At 41.4% G+C, this 13,533-nt stretch overlaps 1 protein-coding gene and 1 pseudogene across 3 annotated transcripts in view; both read left to right on the top strand.

Annotated features, from left to right (window-relative positions):
* Positions 1 to 3,085: 3,085 nt before the first annotated feature.
* The window catches only part of RIPOR2 (RHO family interacting cell polarization regulator 2), a 256,335-nt gene continuing 245,887 nt past the window's right edge, over positions 3,086 to 13,533 (top strand). For all 3 annotated transcript variants that reach the window (XM_017878522.1, XM_017878521.1, XM_017878527.1), the window contains exon 1: positions 3,086 to 3,521. In XM_017878522.1, the coding sequence (XP_017734011.1) occupies positions 3,446 to 3,521 (76 nt within the window). In that variant the 5' untranslated portion in view covers positions 3,086 to 3,445. The remainder of the gene's footprint in view (positions 3,522 to 13,533) is intronic.
* Positions 3,461 to 13,533, top strand: part of LOC108533657 (argininosuccinate synthase-like) — an 18,990-nt pseudogene continuing 8,917 nt past the window's right edge.

The following is a 13,533-nucleotide window of genomic DNA, read 5'->3' on the forward strand; positions in this document are numbered from 1 at the left end:
TCTTATGAAGCTTAGTTTGATGAGATATGAAATTCTTGGTTGGAATTTCTTTTCTGTCAGAATACTGAATACAGGCCCCCAATCCCTCTTGGTTTATAATGTTTCTTCTAAGAAATCTATTGTTAGCCTGATAGGGTTCCTTTAGAATGTAATCTGCCCTTTTTCTCTAACTTTCTTCAAGATTTTTTCTTTAGCATTGACCTTGGACAGCCTGGTGACTGTACTCCTTGGTGATGTTCATTTTGTATAGTATCTCACAGGTGTTCTCTGGATTTTTTTTGAATCTGGATGTCTATCTCTCTAGCAAGATTAGAGAAATTTTCTTGAATTATTCCACCAAATGTATTTTCCAGGTTGTTTATTTTTTCTCCTTCTCTCCCAGGAATGCCAATAATTCATAAATTTCGTCGCTTTACATAATCATATATTTTTGAAGACTTTCTTCCTTTTTTAAACTTCTTTTTTCTTAATTTTTGTCTGACTATGTTAGTTCAAAAGACCAGTCTTTAAGCTCTGAAATCCTTTCTTCTGCTTGGTCCAGTCTACCAAATGTAGTTTTCTTATGCTGCATTTGCCATTCTAGGTGTTCAGTGTCAATAGTCAAGAAAACCTCATTGGCTACCTTACATAGATTTTGTTTTAATTTTGGTCTCTACCTTTCCCCCCTAATTCAGAAAATGAGTCTTGGGGAGCTGGTACATCATGAGGGATCAGGAACCATGAGCAATTATCTAGACCAGGAATGTCCGACACGACCTGCAATTGCCAGTTAATGTAATGGCTGAGTGGTGGTCCCTCAGGTGAACAAAGATACTCTGCAAATAGATTTATATAATACAAAGGGCCTTTACAAGCTAGAAAAGGCAAGGAACAGATCCTCCCCCAGAGCCTCCAGAAGGAATGCAGCTCTACCTATACCTCGACTTTCACCCTATAAGACCCATTTCAGACTTTGACCCCAGAACTGAAAGACGATAGATCTGCATTGTTTTAAGCCTTTAAGTTTGCAGTAATTTGTTATAGCAGCAGTAGGAAACTAATACACAGAAACTAATACACAGAAATGAGTGTGTTGTAGGAAAGGGTGGAAAACAAAGGCAGAGAGTAGGTAACAACCCATTGGGACACTCACGGTTGAGCTGGCGCCTCCAGATCCTGTCCCTGTCTGAGATATAAAGTATCTCAGACCCCCTGATATTGCAGATAAGGAAACAGAGGCCCAGGGAATTTGCCAACTTTCATGAAGTCACATGGCTAGTTAATAATAGCTGCTGACAATATTGAGAAATTCCTCTGTGCTAAACACAATTCTTAGTCCTTAGCATGTATTTACTCATGAAGTCATCAGCATAACCCTAAGGCAGCAGCCCTCATTCTTATCCTTATTTTACAGATTAAGAGACTGAGGCATAAGGATGTTAATGTCATGAAGATACTAAATAGGGTGCTAAGAGTTTGCACCCAGGCATTTCTGCTCTGGAATGCACTCTCTTTACCACCAGACATAGTGACAGAAGAGGAGCCTGAGGTCTTGGGTGCCAGTCCAGTATCCTACCAACTTCTAAAGAATTACTTGATCTCATTTCCTTTTGACAACTCTGAAATCTGTAGGTCATTCCCATTTTAAGTGAAGAAAACAAGTCACCGAGACTAAGAGATGTGCCTAAAGCACTCATTTGGTCAGCTGCAATTACAAGCCTCTTGACTCCCATCTCTTGGTAGTTTCCCCCAGTCCCTCTGCTTGTGGCATCATAAGAGACACAAAAGATAAATGACAGAGTTTCCGCCATCAGCAAGTTTATGGGTTATCTTGGGCTAAATTTGGGTGTCACTTTTTTCAGTTCCACCCTCAGGGCAAGACTACTCCTGAGGCCTTGTCAATAACTGTTTGTTCTCTGGAGCAATCTGACATTGCACAGAGGAGAAGCTTGGAACAAAGTAAGCAATCAACGTACTGAGCTTCCCCTGCCAGGGGCAGCTTTAGAACATCTCTGTAAGAGAGGCTTCAGCCACATATTTGGAAGAGGCTGTAGCTGTAATACCTATGTTGGTATTATAGCCAACATAATGTATTTAGTTAGAGTGTATTTTTACTTGGGGAATTTTGAGGAGGAGCTGATGGAGATTTGGGGGGTTGACTAAAACTGCCCCAAACCACCCCTTGAAGTACCACTTCCCCATGTAAACCCCTGTATGTTGCAGCTCAGAAAGAGAAATATACAGTTCTTGCCACCAAGAAGCTTACTCACTATTTGAATGTGGGCAATTTTTTTTTCTTTTCTCTTTTTTCTTTAGACAGGGTCTTTCTCTGTTGCTCAGGCTGGAAAGCTATAGTGCAATCATAGCTCACTGCAACCTGGAACTCTTCTCTCAGGCAATCTCAGCCTCTTGAGTAACTGGGACTACAGGCACACACCACCAATACCAACTAATCTTAAAATTTTTTGTAGAGATAGGGTCTTGCTGTGTTGCCCTGGCTTCAAGCGATCCTCCCACCTCAGCCTCCCAAAGCACTGGGATTACAGGTGTGAGCTACCTTGTCCAGCCTGGATGTGTGGTTTAAAAGAAACCAGAGAACAAACAAAAGGCCTAACAAATTTGGGCAGTGCAGACATGGGCCACCTGCAGGTGAGAGCAATAGGTGCCTGGAGTACAGCCCCATGTCTATGGCTTCAGGAAAGCCTCATGGAAAAAATGAGGCTTTGAAGTATGAATGAGTGGGTGAGGGGCAAGTGTGATCGTAGGTGGAGAAAAAGAATGGGTGAGAAAATTCAAATAGACATATTTGAAGACAGTTCAGGGCAGATTAACTGGTGAAAAGGAAGGTATGATGTCACTTATGTTGGTTATCACTGGATCATTCTTTCAGTCAACAAATATTTATTGCTCACCTACCAAGTGCCAGGTACTATATTAGATACTAGGGACCCAGCAGTAAATAAATCATGCGCCCTAAAAGGTAAGGAGTGTTGCTCTGATTCAGCTCCCGCAGCAAAGCTCTGCTCTTCATTTCTGCCTACAGAGAGGGATTCCCATTTCAGGCCATTCTTGCGTGCAGTCAGACACACCTGCCCTCCCCCTGCCATTGCACAGCTCCTCTGACGCGAGGGCAGACACAGGAGACTGGTGATCATCTCTGCTTGAATAAATTACCGCCCCATCATCTTCATGCATAAAACATGGCACAGGAGGCTAGGGCAGCCCAGCACAGCAGCTGCCTTCGGGCCAGTCGTGAGTTAAGGGAAGGAAAGGCAAGACAAGTTACAAGATAAAAGAAGTGAACGGAAGCCTCAAATACTTTTTTTTTTTTTTAAAGAAAAGAAAAAAAGGGGGGGTGTTATGTTTTCTTTTTCAATTTTATACGTCTGGACTTAACTTCCGTGATCGCTGCAAGACCCTTTTGTTCCCTTGCCATGAGCAGGTTTTAGGCCGCTCTCTTGGGACCATGGTGTTACCTTCGCGATTACACTGGATCAGAAACAGGCCATGGAGGGACAGAATCAGGAGGCGCCAGCTCAACCGTGAGTGTCCCGATGGGTTGTTACCTACTCTCTGCCTTTGTTTTCCACACTTTCCCGCAACACACTCATTTCTTGCCCTCTGCAAATCTTCTCCAATCTTACCCCTTTCCTCCTCTCTTCCACCTTCCTGTGCTCCCTTTTCCAATGGACTTTGGTATTTTTTACCGACTCTCTCTCTTCCTATTTCCTTCCCAGCACTATCCTAATTAGAGGTAACTAGATACATTTTGTTTCAAGTGGTGAGCAAGACAGGGCCACAGGGCCTCTTTTCTTTATTTCTCCAACTAGATGGAAAATACAAATAAATATTTACATTGATCGAGGAGTCATGTGAATTGGAATTTTTGTTTATTACAGTAGGGAAAAAAATGGAACATCTGAATCAAACAGGTTATCAGCAGTGTAGCTAGATAAGGTGAAATTCAAGGATCAGTGAGTCATATTTCCTTTAAACGACCCAATTGTATGCTTCTTAAATTATCAAACTCACAACTGAGTAGACAGGAACTCTAACCAAAAGGGAGTTTTTAGCATTGGAGTAATCTGAGAATGAAAAAGCATTTCAAATGTATGCCAAAACCATTTCTCATGAACAAGTAACAAATTCGTGTGTGTCTGTTCTTAGAGATGTTTATTTATCTCAGATGTCAGCAAATTCAAATGGGTGGAGGGGCTGGGCTGCTGAGAAGACTGAGTGAAAGGTATCTGTTTTCAGGGGTAACGAATAGTTCACTTTCTTCCTGTCTCTGTTGTGAGAAAAATGATAGCGAAACCACGATGATAAATGACAACTGACATTTGGCCTCAGTATGAGGTAGCAATAGGGAGTGGTAGAGAGTACAGCAAGTGGGAAAATATGTGTCCCATCATAGTGGGACACCCACCATTCAATGCCATCAAATTGTTTCCATGGGGAATGGGGTACAGGTTGGTAGATTTTCCAATTTTTCAAAAAAAGTGGGCGGATGCGGTAGCTCACGCCTGTAATCCCAGCACTTTGGGAGGCCAAGGCAGGCGGATCACGAGGTCAAGAGATTAAGACCATCCTAGCCAATATGGTGGAACCCTGTCTCCACTAAAAATACAAAAATTATCCAGGCATGGTGGTGGATGCCTGTAATCCCAGCTACTGGGGAGGCTGAGGCAGGAGAATCACTTGAACCTGGGAGGCAGAGGTTGCGGTGAGCCGAGATCGTGCCATTGCATTCCAGCCTGGGTAACAAGAGCGAAACTCTGTCTCAAAAAAAAAAAAAAAAAAACCAGCAAGAAATGCTAATTTCTATGTGAAAGCTCTCAAGTTTAAATGTTGGCAGTTTATTCTTTGAATGTTAAATATATAACACCAATGTTCTGAGGCAACGTGTGACAACTGTGGATCACCAGTAGCCAAGCCCTGGTTTATGTGATAGGTGTTGTTCTCATTTGAAGTCCATCACACAGGCCAGGCGCGGTGACTCACGCCTGTAATTCCAGCACTTTGGGAGGCTGAGGGGGGCAGATGACCTGAGGTCAGGAGTTCAAACCCCATCTCTACTAAAAATACAAAAATTAGCTGGACGGGGTGGTGGATACCTGTAATCCCAACTACTCGAGAGGCTGAGGCTGGAGAATCGCTTGAACCCAAGAGGCAGAGATTACAGTGAGTGGAGATCGTGCCATTGTACTCCAGCCTGGGCGACAAGAGCGAAACTCCATCTGAAAAAAAAATAAAATAAAATAGAAATCCGTCACACAGTGTTCTTTATGCCTAGTTACACGTTGGCAACTCTTCCTTATGTGTTACAAGCCCCTAGTAGAGACAGTTAAATTAAGATGAATGAGTGGCTTAGGAACATGTATCCAACATAGTCACAGTCTACTAGTTTCGGAGGCAAGCTGGGCTGGTTGGTTTCCAAATGACAATTCAAAGACAAGGAAATAATTTGCATCAAGCAAAATACTTCCTTTTTTTTGATATAATTGAAGAAGCCATCAGTTTTCTCTGGGCCTTTACTTTCTTGATCATGTTTCTTTTACTTGTGCATACCTTAAACTCCAGTTTTTGTGAAACTTCATTCTATATCTATAGGAAAATAGTTGTGATCCTACAGTTTTAATACAATACCTCCATTATGGAATCCATCACTGAGAAAAGTTGGATTATGGATCTACATGGTTTCACTAGTATGGATGGGAAGTTGGTCTATACTCTTAAAATAAGAATTGTGAGAAAAGCCTGCTTTACTACAGAAATTTCACTTAAATTTTGAGACTAACATCTGAATATTGTGCTGATTTCTGCATGGTTTTAACATGAAATGATATATTAATAGATGTTGAATGTAAGCTCAACATTAAGCAGGCTGGTCCTGAACCTCTTTGGCATAGTGTCTAAGGAGGGAATTCTGATATTCTTCCAGGATGGTCAAGAACCCTGCTGCATGAGAGTCAGTGTGAGTTAGAAATAGGAACAGGATCAAGTGACATTTTTGGAGGGTTGCGTTTTTAACTCACAAAAGACCTGTACCTGTTTGCAGGCAGCAAATTAAAGAAAGTGGAAAGGGAGAAAGAGTGAAGACACCTGCTAACTACAAAACCTAATTGTCATCTTTGCAATAGAACTTCAATTTTGAGCTACTGGAAAGCTTTAGGTGTTTTTGTTTGCTCATTTGTTTGTTTTGTTTTACTTTTATTATGAAAATTTTCAAACAGTAAGTAAAGTTGAGAAAATAGTATAATGAATCTTATGTATCTATCACCTAAATTTAACAATTATTAACATGTTGCCATATTTGCTTCATCTAATTTCCTGTTGAAACATTTAAAAATAAATTAGACATTATGACATCTCCACACTAAATATTTTAGTAAGAGCATCTCTAAAATATAAGGACATTTTTCTACATAACTGTGTAATAAAATTAACAATGATCCCCACATGTTATTTAATACCCAGACCATATTCAAATATCCCCAGGTAAGAACCAATCCTTAATATGCTCTGTATGCCTATAACCCTTAGCAAAATACCTGGCACCTCATCTACTCAATAACCGTCTGGGTTCCATCAAAATTAAACTCATATTAAAGCGATGGATCCCAAAGTCCATCTTCCCTAAGCCTTCCTCACTTCTTCCTTTCACCCCCAGAATCTGTAATTAAATATTTAGATTATTTTCTTTTCTAGTTCATAGCAATGTAATAAAAAATAATAATAATAATCAAATCAAGGTATGAGAACAGTAATATGTTACCCGTCTTAGGGATATTTGAATTTTAAAAGAGACCAAAGGTCACTACAAAGACACACATGTGTGACACTGAGCAGACATTCGGGAGAAGGACCTATCTGGTGTCCTGTAAACCCTGTCAAACTGCTTACCTGTGACCTGCCCAGGTAAAGAGGAGTACAGACAGAGCAACAGCTCCATGGGTACCTGGGCCTTCTACATGATGACAGCAGGGTCAGGGCAGGGCATGGGAATGAGGGGCGGGCACAGATAACTGAGTGCCCTGAGAGCTTTTCTTTCCTTTAAAGTCTGCTACAGTTGGGGTGGGGGATTAAAGGAAAGAAACCCTAAAAAGTATATAAGCTTTGACAACTGGGAGATTTGGCTTCAAATCCTGTTTCTACAACTTCTTAGCTGTTGGCCTGTGGGCAATTTATTCCACCTCCCTGAGTGCCCACTTCCTCAACCTAAAAATGGTTATTACAATAATACCAACCTCCCAGTGTCATTGGGGGGGATTAAAAGACATAAAATATGTCAAGTGCCTAGCACAGTTCCTGGCAATGTAGCTATTGGGAGCTGAGGGCCTAAAAATAGTAATAGTGGCATTTGAGGCAGTATGAAGGGCTTACCATTGCCACCTGCACATTTTTTCACAAAATAATTGGAGAAATGTCATACTGGAGAAGGTATCCCCATCTTCCTCAGCCATGCACCCCACCCTCACATTCAGCTGGCTTGCACCACACCACACAGGAGGCAACACAGATACACTAGGGAAAAACCAATCTTGGCCCCTAGGGGTGTGACTCCTGTTCTTCTGGGAAAATGGAGTGTTTGCCCCTACAGAGGATCTCCAGGCTGTTTTCAGTACAAGTAAATGCAACCAGATGACAGAGCCCATTTGGAACTTATTGTTTTACCTCTTTAAAAAGTTGAACTCTGGCCTGGTGTGGTGGCTTACACCTGTAATCCCAATGCTTTGGGAGGCTGAGGTGGGAGGATCACTTGAGGCCAGAAATTAGAGACCAGCCTGGCAACACAGCAAGATCCTGTCTCTATAAACAATTTTTTCTTTTTAAGTTAGTGGGCATGGTGGTGTGTGCCTATAATCCCAGCTACTCAGGAGGCTGAGGCAGGAGGATTGATTGAACTCAGGAGGTGGAGGTTACACTGAGCTATTATCATGCCTCTGCACTCCAGCCTAGGTGACACAGCAAATGCTGTCTCAAAAAAAAAAACAAAACAAACAAATAAAAAAATCAACAGTTGAACTCTGTTAGGTAGAGCTTTGATGGAGGTGACCGCTGGTTAGCACTTTTTGTGGACTCCAATCAAAGGAATGGAAATGAGTTTTCTCTGTCCACTGAAAAGATAACAGTGACAAAGCTGATATGCACTTGAGATTAGGGAATCTGCTGTCTCAGAGATACCGCTGGCGACTTCCTCCCAGTGTCAATGTGACTTAATTGTCTTGTTCTGCTCCGCGGGCCGTTCTCCTGACTCAGTGTGATGGCATTCTTAATTGTGACTGAGCAAGGGGACCTGGTCAGGCAGCAGTCTGAATCCCACAGACCATGCCCTGGACTGTGGTTGGGGCTGTGGGACTTCGAAGGAGCGCTTTCCTGTCTGCCACCAACCTGGGTTGACAATTCTACACAGGGAGGTAAGAACTCAGCTGGCTATTCCTCACTGCATGTGCAGCTCTGGAAGGCATTCTGATTCATAGAAAGAGTCTTAGATTTTCTTCTAAATACCACTGTCTTCAGATGAGATCCTGAAGCCGAGATCTCAGGGAGACAGAGGGGCTTGGGATAGGAAGAATATGTGGGCACCTTTCCCAGAGTCCTCCATCTGCACAAGGCTACCCACTCTGCAGATGGCCCCTGCTTGCAGAGAGATCCAGCATCAATTTACAGAGTATCCCAGCTTCCTATCGGCTTTCTGTCCTGGCTTACCTGTTATCTGGCAAGGGTCAGGCCTTGACAACACTCATGTTTCTCCCCTGGTCTCCTCCCCTCTGGGATTTTGTACCGGCATGGGGAGGCACTATGGTTGCAGACTGAGCTTTTCAACGTGGATACAAACACCCAAGTGTCCCAGACCACAGCAGAAACCGTGTTGCTGCCTTTTCCAACCTGCTGATTTGGTCTCCTGCTGCTATTCTGACCATCAGAATTGCTACTGACTGACAAATCCCTTGTGCTGCGATTTTTAGGCTTCAGGCTGGGCTTCTCTGCTCTGAAGCGGAGAAGAATATACCAGGCAAATTCCTCTCTTGGTTTCTATTTCCTTTAAGCTACAAGCTTAAAGATTTGAGAGGAGGTCAGTGAGGGGCTTACCCCAAGTACAAAAAAGAAAGAAACCTTTTAGAACGTTCTGTATAATTCATAGGTCACATATTTTCCTGGGTTTCAGTCTAGACACCTGCTAAATTTATCCATTAACAGCCTCATCCCAGACAACAGGCGGCTGGGCCCCACAAGGCCTGGGTTTCTCCCCAGTTCTGAATCTTGTTTACCAACAGCTCTGCCAATTACAGAGAATGCTACTGCATTTTGTTTTAGGGACCCTAGTGTTTATACTGGCATAAAAATTATTTATATACCTTCAAACGTGTTGTTACCTATTTTCTCATCATTCAGAAGAATACTTGCTTCTGTAGAAGGCGTACCCTCCTCCTTCCTGCCTGAATGATTAAATCCATGGGTACAATTGCCAAATGTCCAATTCCAGTTTATACTGTCAAGGAAGAAAAATGATGGGAAACTGGAGAATGGAAGGTACTTTGAATAATTCAAGGAGGTCCGTTGGTTCAGAAAGTGTTCTCTTTGTATGTACATGATCTGGACAGATATTTTAGCTGTCTCCAGCCAAGGATGGACAAAAGAGAGGGTGTGGAGGGAAAAGGAAAGGAGAGGAAGCAGCAGCAAATACAAAGACGCTAATAAACATAAAAAAGAAAATGAAACTAGCAGAGGGATTAGAGAACTCAGAACCTCGAAGGATTCTGAAGTCTGTAATTCTCAGGTTGTTTGTTTGATGAGGGATCTAAAGAGGCCAAAAGTTAATCACTAGAATGATAACTTGGTCTCTGGTTAGTAGCAGAAAATTACCAGAATAGCAAATTTTCTCAGAAGCATTAAGCTAGTGTATCAAGTTGGGGGTAAGGAGGATCTTAGGGAATGGAAAGCATCTTGAAATATGTTAGCCTAGATTCAACCCACTATGTGAGTACCAGTTTTTCCTCTGAAATAGCAAGATCCAAGAAATTGTTTCATTGTGTAAGAACATGTTAATTATATACACACACCTTACCCCCTCCTACCCTCCCTACACAGTTGTCAAAACTGTAAACTTGGGCAATAGCACTGAAACATATGTCTTGATTTTGTTTTCATCTGATACAAACCTAATATACCCATGTTGTATAAAAATCAAACAATATAGAAACATACAACAGAAAGTCATCTAGAATTCCCAGCCCTCACCCCATGCATCATAGCACTCCCATTTCTTTTGTAAAATATGCTAAATATATATACATATAACCTTTTTGTATAGTTTTTGTTTTAAAATGTTATCAATTCTCTATACATTCAAAATAAAATTAAATAAACAAGTATGAGAAAAAATGCAAATTGAATGCAAACAGAAACCAATGAACTGTATTTCAAATGAATAGCACAACTACATGGAAGAAAATGAAAAGAATTAATCCAAGTAACATTTGAACACAATACTTTGGCTAAATATCCTCAGTCAAAAAGCAAAAAAAAAATAAAGTCATAAAAATAATCTTAAACTCTGTTTAGCAGATTTGTTTTTTGTAGACCACAGTTATAACAATTCTAAAACTATTTTGTGTATTATAGAACTAAGCAAACAAGTACCTACATGATGTGTTGGGAGCCAGAGTTCTCACTGTGGGAGAAGGCAGATACAAATATAAAATAAGTGAAGATGAAAAAGAATCCTATTTGTTGCCTTGGAATTAGAATAATCTAGATAGACAGATAGACACAGATATTTCCTAGCTCTGTCCACTAAAAGGATCTAGAAGGAGTAATACCCAATAGCAATGAGCGACCTAGTACCCAGATCTTGGTTTTTGAATATAAGTCACACCAAAAGGAATGAGGGCCCATTGGAAAAATTCTGATCCCAAGGCTGCAGCAGTTAAATTACAAGATTAGGCTGAAACACCTTGTACCAGAAAATAAAGAAGTGCTCAAAAAAAAAAAAAAAAAAAAAAAAAAAAGGGAAATCTGTCAAAAGGATTGGGGAGCTGCCTTGGAGGGGCTTCTACTGGCAAAACTGGGACAATGTGAGCATCAAATAAACAATGATGTTAATAGATTATAGCCCATTAAGTTAAATATCCATTTTAAACATTAAAATAAGAGCTAAAACCTAAAACCTTTTTTTTTTTGAGATGGGGTCTCATTATGTCACCCAGGCATGTGGCGCCATCACGGTTCACTGGAGCCTCACTGCAGCCTCAGACCTCTGGGCTCAAGCCATCTTCCCACCTCAGCCTCCCAAGTAGCTGGGACCACAGGAATGTGCCACCATGCCCAGCTAATTTTTTGTAGAGACAGGGTCTTGCTCTGTTGCCCAGGCAGGTCTTGAACTTGTGGGCTCAAGCAATTTTCCCATCTTGGCCTCCCAAAATATATTTTTAAATGGGATCAGAATAATACCACGTTCTACAACTTACTGTTTCATTTCACAACATAACTTGGGTACCTTTTTATGTCAATAGAAATAAATTTCTTCAGACAGGATCCATATACCCAAATCCAAATGAAAGCTTGTAGAGTTTGAGACACTTTAAGTGCATCTAATGTGATTCACTTAAATATTAAAAAATGATTATAATTGTAAAGTGGATTGTATTGGTTGGGAATTGAACCATCCATGTACTTACTTATGGAGGCTGGACATCTGTGACTCTCCAGTCATGCTGTGCTGCTCTTTCTGTTTCTAGTTGGAAACTGGGCTATTTTAAAGGTCAGGGTAATCGGGAGAAGGTATGCATATCTATCTTCAAAAACCTATGCCTCACACAGTCTTTGAAGGGGAGATCTTTTCATCCTCCACCAAACAGAGGGTGATTTGGAAACAAGACCATTTCCAATCCCATCAAGGGTTGGCTCTAGGGGTGCCTGGTTTCTGAGACATCAGAGAAGTTCTTGTGCTTGGGAGCAGGTGGCTTAGTTCTTACCTCCATTACAGGGTGGGATGGAAAGAGGCAGGCAAAGCCTGAGCCAGCAGCAAGAACCAGGCAATATAAAGAAAAACGGAGACTGAGATACTTGCTAACACTTTGAATTGCTGCTGCCCAAAGCTTGTTCCCTGAGGTTTGTTACAAATTGAGTGAAATTAATCCAATCCTTCCATTTTCAAGCAAGTAAAAAAAAACGCCATAAAGGATTCGCTTGCTGATACTGCATCAAAGGGAGGACAGTAAATTCATGTAAGTGAGTCAGCAAAGAACCCCAAGAGCTCTTCCCCTCTGTACCAAGGGGAAACTTTACTCCTATTAGGATGGTTTGAAGGGGAGAGGGAGAGTACTCTTGAACGCATGAGAGAGTATGAAAGCAAGTGTATGGGTCTACAAGCAACCCTCTAAATGGCATAGGTGGTGAAGAAAATGCATTAGATGTATTTTTAAATGTTTTCTAACATTTTATTATTAATACATTTCACATATAGAAAAGTTGAAATAATTATACAGTGAATATCCATGTAACTACCACCTACATCACATACCTAACTATATATCTCTCTATAAATCCTTTAATCAATCTTATTTTTAATGCTGTCTAAATAAATTATAGACATCTGTATACTTTATTCTAAACACTCCAACATATATATCAATCTTTGTTAATAGTTTAAAAAAATTTAGTCATGTTTATTGAGGTATAATTACATAGAGTACAGCATACTTTTTAAGTGTGCAGTCCTATGGGTCTTGACAAACACTTAAAGTCGTGTAACCACTACAACAATGAAGATATAGAAGAGTTCCATCACTCCAGACATTCCTTCATGCCCATTTGGAGTCAATCCCTTTCCCCAGCCCTTGTCAACCAGTGATCTGTTTTCTGTCCTTATCGTTTTGGCTTGTCCAGAATGTCTCATAAGCTGGGTACAGTGGCACATGCCTAAAGTCCCAGGTACTCGGGAGGATGGCTTGAGCCCAGGAGTTCTGGGGTATAGTGTGCTCTACTGACTGGGTGTCTGCACTAAGTTTAATATCAGTATGGTGACCTCTTGGGAGTGAGGGACCACCAGGTTGCCTAAAGAGGGGTGAAACGGCCCAGGTCGAAAACAGAGCAGGTAAAAACTCCTATGTTGATCAGTAGTGGGATCCTGCTTGTGAATAGCCACTGCACTCCAGCTTAGGCAAGTGCAATAGCAAGACCCCGGCGCCGGACGCAGTGGCTCACGTCTGTAATCCCAACACTTTGGGAGGCCAAGGCGGGTGGATCGCCTGAGGTCAGGGGTTCATGACCAGCCTGACCAACATGGAGAAACCCTGCCTCTACTAAAATACAGAATTAGCTGGGCATTGTGGTATATGCCTGTAATCCCAGCTACTTAGGAGGCTGAGGCATGAGAATCGCTTGAACCCAAGAGGCAGAGGTTGCAGTGAGCTGAGATCACGCCAATGCACTCCAGCCTGGGCAACAAGAGTGAAACTCCATCTCAAAAAAAGAAAGAAAGAACGAAAGAAAGAAAACCAACAAGACCCCATCAAAAAAAAAAAAAAAAAAAAAAAAAAAAAAAAAAAA

This window comes from Rhinopithecus bieti, unplaced genomic scaffold (assembly GCF_001698545.2).
Source record: "Rhinopithecus bieti isolate Rb0 unplaced genomic scaffold, ASM169854v2 scaffold_11110, whole genome shotgun sequence".
In the NCBI taxonomy this organism is placed as follows: Eukaryota; Metazoa; Chordata; class Mammalia; order Primates; family Cercopithecidae; genus Rhinopithecus; species Rhinopithecus bieti.